This window comes from Nyctereutes procyonoides, unplaced genomic scaffold (assembly GCF_905146905.1).
Source record: "Nyctereutes procyonoides isolate TBG_1078 unplaced genomic scaffold, NYPRO_anot_genome, whole genome shotgun sequence".
NCBI classification, from domain to species: domain Eukaryota; kingdom Metazoa; phylum Chordata; class Mammalia; order Carnivora; family Canidae; genus Nyctereutes; species Nyctereutes procyonoides.
Window position 1 is genome coordinate 13,452,945 of NW_026575147.1, and position 12,766 is coordinate 13,465,710.

General features: G+C 45.4%; 1 protein-coding gene across 1 annotated transcript; it reads right to left on the reverse strand.

Moving 5' to 3' along the window:
• Nucleotides 1–607: 607 nt before the first annotated feature.
• Nucleotides 608–1,037, reverse strand: NHLH2 (nescient helix-loop-helix 2). Its single transcript, XM_055312746.1, has one exon. It carries the CDS (start codon nt 1,013–1,015, stop codon nt 608–610), a length of 408 nt encoding a protein of 135 aa, XP_055168721.1. The 5' UTR covers nt 1,016–1,037.
• Nucleotides 1,038–12,766: the final 11,729 nt, after the last annotated feature.

Below are 12,766 nucleotides of genomic sequence, written 5' to 3' on the forward strand. Positions count from 1 at the left end.
GTTCTCGGCGTATCTCTTAGGCTCACCAATACTGAGGATTTACCTGTCTTATTTGGATTCTGATATAATCTTCCTTTTCGCAGCTGAACGGAAACTTTCCTGTTCCACCTTTCTGTGCCTTAAATCTCTACACAGGAGGAGGGTCCTTCCCAAACCCTCCAAATGCTGGGTGGTGATTTGTCAATCAGAAAAATCCCAGATAGTCTAAAGTTAGAGGAGTCTGGACTCTGAGCTTCTGCCCTCGTCCTCTCAAAACATCGAGATCTACGGGAAGATACAGGTGGGAGCGCTCGGCGTCTCGGGGCTGAAGCAACCAGCCCTAAAGGGGTCCCAGCGCACGGAGGGGAGGCGGGAGGCGGTGCGAGGTCTCGGGGCCTCCGGGAGGCTCGCCCGGCCCGGAAGATGCCCCGCTGCCAGCCCAGGCTCGCCAGGCGGCCCCACCTTCCCGAGTCGGAAGCCTTCCGTCGCCTCCCTGCGGACCCGACCGGAGGGGACGGGGACGCGGCCGCGGGGCGAGCTCCCCCCGCGTGCAGGCTCGCCCCGCGGCCGCCCTGCCGGTGGGCTCCCCCGCGCCCCGCGCCCGCGCCCCGCGCCCCGCGCCCGCGCCCTACACGTCCAGGACGTGGTTGAGATAGGAGATGTAGCAGATGGCCAGGCGCAGGATCTCGATCTTGGAGAGCTTCTTGTCCGGGGGCAGCGTGGGCAGCAGTTTGCGGAGCTCGGCGAAGGCCAGGTTGAAGGCTTCCACGCGGATCCGCTCGCGGGTGGCGTGCGCCGAGCGGTACTTGGCGGTGGCGCGCCGGCGGCGGCGCTTCTCCTCGCGGCTCAGCTGCTGCGGGTGCGGGTAGAGCGCGGCCCGGCCGCCGCCCTTGCCGCCGCCCTCGGCCTCCTCCACCGGCTCCAGGTCCGACACGCTGCCCAGCACCTTGGCGTCCGCGCCGCCCAGCGACTCCGGGTCCGAGTGCGCCGAGCTGGGGTGGTCCGAGTCGGCCGCCTGGTCCGGACTCAGCATCATTTTGGAGGCTGAGGGGGAGTCAGAAAAGCAATCAGTACAAGGAGGCCGGGGCTTCCGGATCCGAGGGGCAGCGGGCGCCCCGGGCCCCCTCTCCGCCCCAGGCGGGCGCGCTCGGCGGAGCCGGCCCCGCGGGGAGGGGAGGGGGCGCCGGGGGGGGGGGCAGGCCCGAGCTCGCGAGCCCCGCGCCTCCCCACGGGGCGGGGGCCGGCCGCACCCCGGGCTGGGTCCTCGGCCTCGTGCGGGCGGCCACGGCGCTCTGTGGGCCCGGCCCCGCGGGGAGGCCGCGGCGGAGCTCTGCGCCCCGCCCCGGCCGAGTCCCGACCCCGCAGGGCCGCCCGCCGCACTGCCCCTTCCCTGGCCGGCGAACGGCCCCGACAGCGAGCCCCTCCGCGTCTGCGGGGGCGGGCGGCCGCCGGGGGCGCGGCACTCGGCAGCCCCAGGCCAAGGCGCCGGCGCCCCTGGGCGAGCGCGGGGCGCGCGGGGCGGCTGCGGGGCGCGGGGCGCGGGGCGGCTGCGGGGGAGCCCGGCCCGGGGCGCGGACGCCGCCAGGCTGCGGGCCCGGGATGGGGATGCGGACGCCGCCGCCAGGCTGCCCGGCCGCCCGGCGCGCCACGCTTCTCCGAGGAAACAAAGCGGTGACGGACCCGACGCGGAGACCCCTTCCTACAGCAAACTGGCCCTGATGCGCTCGCGGCCCCCCGAAGCGCCATCTGTCACGCAGACAGGCGCGCGCATCGGGGACCTCGGGCGCGGCGACGGCGGACGGGACAAGGCGCCCGGCAGCCGCCGGCCACCCGGAGAGGCCGCGGCCGGGTGGCGGCGGGAGCAGAGGCCGCGAGGGCAGCGGAGAGCGCGGCGGGAGGGGACGGCGCGAGCGGCCGCCCCTGTGCTCGGGGCCCGCGGCGGCCCGGCCGAGGCCGACCCTCGGCGCTCAGCCCTCCTGCAAGGCCTCCTGCAAGGCCTGGCCGCGCTCCTCTGGGGCCTCGGGCTCCGACCCGGATCGCGGGCCTCCGGGGAGGGCGCCGGGGCCGGGGCCGGGGCGGGGGCCGGGGCCGGGGCGGCGGGGGCCGGGGCCGGGGGCCGGCACCTGCGGGGTCCGCGCGCACCGGCCGCGGCGCGGGGCAGCAGCAGGCCCGGCCCGGGAGGGCAGCCCGAGCCGCGCTCGCCGCGGGAGAAAGCCTCGGCGGCGGCGTGTAGGAGGACTTGCTCCTGGAGGAACAAAAGCCAGGGAAGTGTGATCGGCTCCCAGCGCCGCACTTGCCCGGGAGCGAATCTGTCTCCGAGCTGCCTTTCATTGCGCGGCCAGGAAAGCGGATCCTCTAAGGCAAAATAAAAGCAAATGCTCCAAGTCAGCTACATGGGACTCCCTCCGGGCTTTTCACAGATAACATTCGTAAAGTCGAACAACTTGCATCCACACATTCGGCTTGAAAGGGCATAAATAAATTGGCGAGGGACGGAAAATCACAATAAGCAACAACATAGTTGTTAGTGCGGCTAAGAAGTTCCTGGGCTGCCCTCAAAGCAGGTTAAAATTCTCCTCCAGATACCTTTTTAAAATATTCACAGATAGCATGTCGTGCTTACGTTTTATTTATTTAACAATTAGCTGAAGTACGCCCACCAATGCAATATGAATAATCCAACTTACTTCCAAGGTGGAGAAAAAAATTATTTAAAGGAGCCTTACCTTGTAAAAGCCTTTTCGAGAATCTTTTCTCCAATCTTTTAGAGTTACAAATTCCAAAGAATACAGGGGAGGAATTCCGAAATATATTAAAAGCAGCAAATATTTATTACATTCGAATATGAAAAAGCAGCTGTCATCTCGCTGGTGTCCACAGCGAGGGACGATAATATCTCAGGATGTGGACGATATAAATGACTGTTCACTTAGTTGATAGACCAAAAACGCCTTTTCCTTTTAATTGTTCACAGACATTTCAGGAAATTCGTTGTTGATTTTTTTTTTTTAAGTGAGGTGCTGAAAAGTCTCGTGCTTTTTTTCCTCTTCTAGGTCTCTATAAATAACAAAAGAGATGCAGAGATAAACACAATCACATCAAAGGGTTGATGCCTCCACTTTCTAATAGCGGAAGAATCAATAAGAAAGATGGTTAGGATAAGATCCTGCTCCAATAGGACTCCTTTCCTTCCCTTAATACGGTTGAGCGGAAACTGGGAAGTGCAAGGCAGAGATGCGATCTTCCTCAGAAGTGATTTTTTTTTTTTTTTTTTGAAATAAGGCTTTGTTCAGCTGATGTCTCCCCAGTTGCCAGGAACACAATACTGTAACTCGGGGCTAAGCTCGCCTCTTCCTCTTTCCTCATTTACTTGTAGGTCGTATAAATACACCTATTTGCAGTTTCAAAGTCTTTAACGGCTTGCTTACATCTCCCACCCCACCCCCTCCTTTCTTTACCTTACAGCAAAATATATATGGTCTGGCTTGGAGACGCTTGGAGAAGGTTGGTGGGAAGTGAACGTCTCCCGGAGTAACAGTGACAGGGAAGCGGAGAAAGACGGGAGAGGGTGGGAGAGCCAGAGCAAAGAGGCAGAGACGCGTGTGTGGCTTCTTGGCTCTCCTGGTACCAATTGATTCAGTCTGGAGATGGTGGAAGAGATAAAGGCTTAAGAAGGGGGATGGAATTTTTTTTTTCCCTAAATTGATATTTAATGGGAAATCCTATTGGACAGAAACCTGGACATGAGTCACTTAATTGGACTTGACATCTGTCACAGTGTGGGAGTTTTCACAGCCCAAATATTTTAGCAGATCAGATTCCCACTGAATCTGTGCCATAAAATATAACAGTTGAAAGCAGTCCATGATAGAAACCTTAGCCTCTAAACAGAGTCTCTAGCCATTATCAGACTATTTCTCTTTTTTCAGATTATTGATGCAGTATTTAAGTGCGAATAAACAACATATTGACTATGGAAAAATTCTCCCCACATATTAGGCAAACAGGATTTTCCCTCATAATGTTTAGGAAAATATTCCTGTCCAGAACACGAAAATATACACCATAGATGGTACTACAGTAAATATATTCAGATATGCAACAGCTAACATTTATTAGGGATCATTTACTTGATTTTAGTGATCATTTGCATTTTAAAAGATACTGGAACAGGACTTGAATGAACATATTCATGTTTTTTAAATCTATCCTGCCACTGGTTTAATTTTCCAACATATGATTTTTTTTAAGCCTTTTCAATAGATTAAGTCATTGGCGGAACTGGGAACAGAATCCAGGTATTGTAATTTCAGAGAGCATTCTACAACAAGACCATTCTACTTTTCTAAATATGTTTGTTTCTCTCTTCACCCATTCATTCATTCAAGTTAAAATATGGCATGTTACGTGCGTTGATTATTGCATTTCATTTTTGCTTATTTTAACCACGTGAATATTTAGCTGTGTGGCAGTGCATTGGGCCAGAATGCAAACCCACACAAATCACCAGTGTATTGCAGCTCATTATGCCTTTGCCTTACACGACCCCATGGTCCTGAATTTATATGCCTTCTAACAAAAGGGAAAATCTAGTTCAATTACTTTACCACTTTATAGAGATATTGTTAGTCTCCATCAACTATATATTATTTGCAATCATCTTAGCTTTTTTGATTGTGTAAGCTTAAAAAGAAATAAAAGAGTATTGTAGCCTTATTCCCACCACACTAATTCCTGCGGGAACATTTGTGGAGAGAGGAGTCCTCGTTTTTCCTTTTTTTCAATTTTGCTCTAAAAACAGGTTTTATCATCAGGGGAGAGGATTGATCAGCCTGCCCCTGGGAGTGACCCTCATCGCTACCACCAGTCCTGTTTGCTTTTGCACACACTTTTCAGCTTATGGGAGATGCCTGGCCCAGAACAGGGTGGGGGTGAGGGAGAGTAGGAAGTGCCTCCAAGGAAAATGGGCACCAACAGTTTCCAGCCTTGCCTCTGCCCAGCCCCAGCACAGAAGTGCATTTTAGATATCCCTAGGACATTTAAGGGGAGGCGGAAACCAGCCACATTTAGGTGGCACTGGAAACAGGTGAGTGGTGAACTCCCCAAGGTGATGAAGAAGAACGGAAAAAGGAGATTTCCCCAGTGTAGCTGAGAGCAGCAACACTAAGCATTTACAGATAGCCAGAAGTGTGCACACATTTGTGCACCTACAAATACCTCTACTCACCGCCCCCACCACCACCACCACTACTCACATAAGCTAGCTGGCCCTATTAGACTGCTACACATTCAGATGGACAGTGAAAAACCTGGTGAGTCTAATCATGAGCCATAGCACATGAGACAGTTGCTACAGTGGGAAGCCGCTGTTATCTCTGGTTACCCTGGTGTTGGGGGAAGAAGGGAAAGGGAAAAGGTACTAAGGCAGGTCGGATTCAGCCAAGGTGGGTGTGGACCCAGACACCTTCTTTACATTCAGGCTTACTGATTGCACACTGACAGGCCACATGTACATACCTTAATACGTAAGCCCTTGTAAGCAGGTACACGCTCAGACCCATACATAGCCATGGCTGGACGCATGGTCATGGTCACACACATGGATTCACACTAACGTACATGCATTCTTTCTCCCAGGAAAGCCTCCCCTCCCCCGCTGCCACCTTTGCCTTTTCTAAGACCTCCCTGGCACCCATGGTCCTTCCTTCTGTGCTTCACAAGCACTTTTTTTTTCTATCCCCCTTGGAGATTACATATTGTATGCGGTGAATCTTGGTTTCCATACCTGTGTTTCCTACCAAGCTGTGATGCTTCCAGGGCAGGTCGGCAGTTTACAGCCCCAAGGAGAATGTCTGAGTTGGACACATTGTAAGTACTCAGGACATTTATGGTGAATGACGCCCTGTGTGCAGAAGCAGCCAGGATGTTTGTAACACAGAAACATTTCTACCAAAAGATTCCCATGGTTTCACTTGTACCAGTTTCCTCTTCTACAAAAGTGAGGATAATAATCCTGCCCTACTCACTTCACAGGCTGGTTATGAGACTCACTGTATGTGAGAAAGTATCTTATAAAATACTAAGCATCATACAAATGAAGATATTATGGAGTATTAGGAGTAGTATTCAGTATTATTAAATCAGTGGAGAGGTGGCAAGCAGTGATTTAAAAAACCAGACGGGGCACCTGGGTGACTCAGTTAAGTGTCCAGTTCTTGGTTTCACTTGAGTCATGATCTCAGGGTCGTGGGATGGAGCCCGACATTGGGCTTCTTGCTCAGTGTGGAGTCGGCTTGAGATCTTCTCCCTCTCCCTCCCATTCTCTCTGCCTATCCCCTGCCCCATACACACTCTCCTTCTCTCAAATAAATAAAACCTAAAAAAAAAAAAAAAGCCAGATTTCCTGATTTATCATATGCTAGCTATGTGAACTTAAGGGAGTTACTTTACTTCTCTGGACCTCAGTTTTTCATCTATAAAATGGGAGTAATAAAAGTATATTATGTTTTGTGTTCTGTCATCTTTTTTCTAAAGATGAACAGAGATCATCTATGTAAAGTACTTAAATGAAAGGCCAGAACTCATGCTTAATCAGTGTTGACTATTGTTAATAATATTAGTTATTATTCAAAATGCATACATATTGGGAACCAGAAATACAAAGTAAAATTACATGACATAAAAAATATATCAGTATACTCACCCCAATTGTGTGTGTGTGTGTGTGTATTTGGCAACTAACCTGCGAAATACAGGTGAGCGCTTTCCAGATGTCAGACATAGGTCTAGGGACTTTACACATATTAATTCATTCTCTCTTCACCACAAAGCAATGAGACAGGTACTGTTATTGTCCTGATTATGCATAGTAGGGAAGCTGGGACACAGAATGCAAGGTTATATAGCTAATAAATTATAGAGCCAAGATTTAGACTCAGGTAGTCTAAATTTGGAAACCACCACCACTGTGCACTACTGCTTCTATGGTCATGATGTTCTACACAAATATACTCAGGCAGAGGAATTATTCACCAAATGAAATGCATATTCTGAGGGAGAAATATACATGTGCACAAAACATATATAGACTACCACATTTTGCATTTAAAAGTGGTCAATGAGCAAACAGTTTCAAATACTTACTGTGCATCTAGCATTGTGCCAGATGCTATTGGACTATGCTTTATAATTATTTGTTAATTCCACTAGACAGCTGTTTCCGATCTATTTTCTTAAATTTTGCACCCCATCAGTAAAAATTTTGAGCACACACAACCAGTTTATGTATGTTTATTAACAAACTTTATACATGGACTTACTCTACAAGCATATTCTATAATTCTAAAGCATAAACAAAAAGACATTTTTAAGGAATACTAAACATAAAATTAATCTTTGTTAAAAAAATTTATTTATCATTATTATTATTAAATACAAAAGCCTATTAATAACACAAGATAATATATAGTTTTTTAAGCAATAACCTTCATTTTATTTATAATCATTGCTTAACCCTTTGTGATAATGTGATCTGATGGCCTAGTTTTTAAGCTCAGTTTACTTAGAATCCAGTTTTTATGGCTCATATAGCAGAAAGAAATGTAATTTAAAAAAATTCAAAGATCCAAATAGTAGTTCATCACTTTAACTAAATTATGATTCTAACTTTTTTCTATCTCATCTACCAAATAAGCCAAAGTTTTGTTGAAATTAGGCTAACAAATTTCCTTCTAATGGGAATTCTTTATTCTTTTATCAAAGGATCTCAAAAGCCCTGAAACTCTTTATTTAGAATTTTAACAGTTTGATTTTTCAAAGTATTTTAAGTGTTCACATGTAAGAGATTTTGATATACAGACACACTTCCATTACTTGGGGCAGCAAAAATCATGTAACAATAGAAAATTTTCTAAGTATCTATCTTTATTTTTTATTTTAATTTTTTTAGTGGGGGCAGAGAGAGAAAGTGTGTGTGTGTGTACCTGCAGGGAAGGAGGGACGGAGGGAGAAGGAGAGAGAATCTTAGTTAAGCAGGCTCCACACCCAGCGAGGAGCCCAATGTAGGGCTCTATTTCAGGGCCCAGAGATCATGACCGTGAGATCATGACCTGAGCTGAAACCAGGTGTCAGACACTTAACTGACTGAACCACCCAGGCACTCCCCAAAAATCTCTCTTTAAAATGTCTCTTCCATAGCACAAATTTCTTTTTAAAAATCTACCATTTAACTCTTTTAAAAATGCTTAAAGAAAGCCACTAGGGTGTTTTGTCTGTTGGTCTGTTGGTTTTAATCTGCTGTTAGCATCCTACTGACACCCCTTAGTCATGAAAGAAAAATAAATTTGGAACACATAAAGTTGAGCAAGATTCCTTAAAAGATTCTACATACTACATATTAACTACATACTAATTCTTTGTGGGACAGTAGAATTTCATAGTCTCTTCCAGTTTCACTTACTGCAAAGATCCTACCATATTTTAGAAGATTTGTATTTCTAAAACTAACTACATGGGTATATCTCATAGAGTTCAACTTCCTTATGGAAAATTCTTACATAGGAATTATTTGGTGAATAAATTTTGTTTGTGATGGTATTTCTGGCCCTAGGCTCTATATTTGAGTTAAAGCAGCCATTTCCTCAGTGGTTTTTACATCTACACTTTTTCCATAAATCATTCTTTTATTAAAGATCATTTCAGCTGTGAATAGCTCTTCCCCCATATATTTTACCTTCATGCCCCCTTAAAAAAGAGAAGTTCTCCATTGTTTGATTATTGAAACAGAATCTCTGAAGTATTGTGAGCTGAAATATGTTAGAAATCACTGCTGTTCTTTCTCACCCAGCTAAATAGCAAACTTGCATCACAATATGAATTGGCCTCATACTTGTTTCTTCAAATCTCCAGTAGTGTTTTCCCAGTGTGTATCAGTGAAATTTGCCAACACAGGAATGCATTTTCATTACCTTATTGGTTTCTGTGTACTACCTCAGCCTTTTCCCCACGAATGGCTTTTGCTATGAAATATGAAACCTCAAAAAAAGCTTCTAACCATTTACCATTATATTTAGTAAAATGTTTAAAAGCACTAGATTGAGTAAGACATGACTTTAAAACATCATTGAAAAACTTCAGAGGTTTGCTTTCATGTTTTGGATGCTTAATTTTTAAAATCAGTTCATTGAAGTTTAATTTATATAGAGGAAAATTCACCCTTCAGAGATGTTCAGTTCTATGAGTTTGACAAATGCATACATTCATGTAACCAGCACAGTCAAAATATAGAACATTTCTATCCCCCTAAAACATCCCTGTATTCCTTAGTAACCAATCCCTCTGTCCACAACCAACCTCAGACAACCAGTGATCTGATTTCTGTTTTTATAGTTCTGCCTTTTCTAGAAGGTTGTAAAAATGGAATCATCTAGCATGCAGACTTTTGAGTCGGGCTTTTTTACTCCATATAAAGCTTTGGAGATTCATTCACGTTGTTGAATGAATCAGCAATTTGGTTCATTTTGGTTTTGTTTTGTTTTGTTTTGTTTTTTCTGAAGTAGCCCATTGTGTGATGTAGCACAGTTTGTTAATCCACTCACTAATAAAGCAACATTTGAGTTGTTTCCAGTTGGATACTAAGAATACAGCTAACAAATTGGTATAAGCATGCACATGAAGGCATGTATGAGGACACATGTATACAGTTCTGAGTAAATAATTAGGGATGAGATCTTTGGGTTGTAAGGTGTTTGTTGAACTTTATGAGAAACTGCCAAACTGTTTTACAAAGTAGTTCTACCATTTGCATTTTTGCCTGCAATGCTCTAGCTTCCAACATCTTCCTTACCATTTATTATTATTAGCTCTTAAAAGTTTATTTTAAGCCATTCTAACAGATATCTAGTGGTATCTCATTGTAATTTTATTTTGCATTTACCCTCCTTTCAGCTTTATTGAGCTATAACATATTGAAAAACCTGCATGCATTTAAAGTGCACAGTGTAATGAGTTTGGGCATATGTGTGGAGCCATGAAACAATCATCGCCATCAAGGCAGTGAGCATATCCATTATACTCTGTGATCCATCCCTGTTCATCCTCCCTTCTCCTCATCCCGCAGGAAACCATTGGTCTAATTGCTGTCACCAGAGATTATTTTGTGTTTTTAGAATTTTATATGTGGAATCAAATACTATGTTTTCTTTTTTATCAATGAGCCTTTTATCAATGAGTCATTATTTTGAGGTCCGTTCACGTTGTTACATGTATCAGTAGTCTGTTCCTTATTATTGCAGGCTAGTACTCATTTTACCATCTTCAGAGCTCCTTATATGATTGCATAAATACAGGTTTCTACCTGGTAACATATTTCTTCTGCCTGAAGAGCACCCATTAACATTTATTACACAGCAGGCCAGTGGCGCTGAATTTTCTCATCTGTTGTTTTTCTGAAAATGTCTTTATTTTGGTTTCATTGTTGAAATATTTGCTCTGGATATAGAATTATCAACTGGCAGTTGTTTTTATTTTTTTCTTTCAGTCAGTATTTTATAAATGTGTTGCTTTTTTTGGAGGGGGCTTGTGTAGTTTTTGATGAGAGGTCTACCCTAATTCTTATCTTTATTCCTCTGTATGTGATGTGGTCCTCCCTCTTCTCCTCTAGCTGCCATCAAGATTTTCTCTTTATTTTGGGTTTTCAGCAGCTTAACTGTGATGTACATAGGTGTGTGTGAAGTGTTTTGGTTTGTTTGGTGTATATACTCTTGGGGGTTGTCTGAGCTCTTTGGATCTGTGATTTACTGTTACTCATCAGTTTGGAAACATTCTTAGCCATTATTTTTCCAAAATCTTTTGTGTTCCATTATATTTTTCTTAGCCTTCTAGAATTTCAATTATAAGTATGTTAAAATGTTTGATACTGTCCTAGATCTCTCAGATGCCTGTTCTGTTGTCATTGTTGCTGGGTTTGCTTTCATTTCTCTCTCTCTCGCTCTCTCTCTCTCTCTGGGAAGTGGTAACTTTGATTGATAGATCTTTAAGTTAATCAGTTCTCTCAGCTGGGTTCAGTCTACTGATGAACAGGTCGAAGGCACTCTGCAGCTGATGTTGGGTTTATCATTTATAGCATTTCCCTCTCTCTTCTGAAACTCCCCATCTGTTTATACATGCTGTTTATCTTTTCCACTATATTCTCTTACATATTAATTATAGTTATTGTAAAGTCCCTATCTGCTCATCCTTCTATTATCCAAGTATTACTTGAATTTGCTCCTATTGATTGCATTGTCCTGTTGACAGTGGGTTTTATGTGTGTGCACATGTGTATAAATGTAGTTTTTGAGTGAATACCAGATGTCTCATGTAGAACAGTAGAGACAGAGGTAAATACTATTAATGCCAGAAAACAATCATGACTCTTCCTTTGTCAGGCCCTTAGTATGGAGAATTGAGTCATGAGGGTCAAGTTAGCAGAGGAGCTGCCTTTGGGTTTTGTTGTTGCTATGCTGAGTGTCAGTACACCACAGACTTCAAATTCTTCTAGCAATGGGCTACTTTTGCCTTGTGGTTAGGATGAGAGCTTCACGATGGAAGCTTTTCTTGGGACTATCACTGCACCATCAGCTTTCAGATTAGGTCTATCACCATGTGTGGGCCCCATCCCCAGCCTTAGACTGCTGGTGCTCATTACTTTGTCCCAGGCTTGTGTTGGCAGTATGATGATTTTTCTGTTGTTCTACTCAGTCTAAGTCTTAGGGAAGGACCCATGTACTTCAGCCTTAGATGTGTGCCGCTCTATGCATTCCTTGCCCCTCCTCCTTACAACAGCCAAATTCTGCTTTATATTTGTGATTGATCTTGACAGCAGTTTTCTTTCCCTTCCCCACTGGTAGGAAACCTCTGCTTGATATTATTTTGGGATCTTGGGCCCAAGATGGTTTTGTGCTTCTCCCCAAGGAGAGTCTTTTTTTATACTCTACTTTCTTCCCACAATACATCTTTTCCTGTGCCTTGGGCCACAGTCTTTGTTGCCAGTCCCCCAAAAGCTTGAATGTTACACACATGACAAGAATCTAGGGAAATGCACGGTGTCTTCTGCCTGAACCCCATGCCTGCCAATTACCTCCTATACATGTGTTGCACCCCTACTCTCTTTCATGAGCATTCAGTAAAGGTTTAAGGATAAGAGCTTGTGAAAAGTTTGAACTCCCCTTGGTGGAGCCCTCACTCTTCTGGACTGACACACAGCTCCCACTCGGCCTTTGTCAGTTCCTTAGAATTGTAGCTATTCCTCCCCGCGTGTTCCCTGGCCTACTCCTGTTTCTCATGTACCCTCCTGTAGGTGAGAGAGTTTGTCTTCTGCCTCTCTCTCTCTCTCCCTCTCTCTCTCTTTTTAAAGATTTTATTTATTTATTCATGAGAGACACAGAGAGAAGGCAGAAACATAAGCAAGGGGAGAAGCAGGCTCCCCGCAGAGAGTCCGATGTGGGACTTGATCCTGAGACCCCAGGATCACACCCTAAGCCAAAGGCAGATGCTCAACCCGTGAGCCACCCAGGCGTCCCATCTTCTGACCCTCTTTAGAAGGACTTGACTGTCTTTGGAACTCAGGTTGTTCATCGTTTTGTGACCCCAGCTCTCGGAGATGTTCACTGAAATTTCCAATGTAGTTTTTCATCTGAATTTTTCTTTTTGTTAGGATGGGAACAACATCTTTGCAAGCTTTCCACATCCTAAGGGGAAGTGAAACTCTGTGTGTAATTTTAGAGACTCTTGGTTATCATGATGGCGT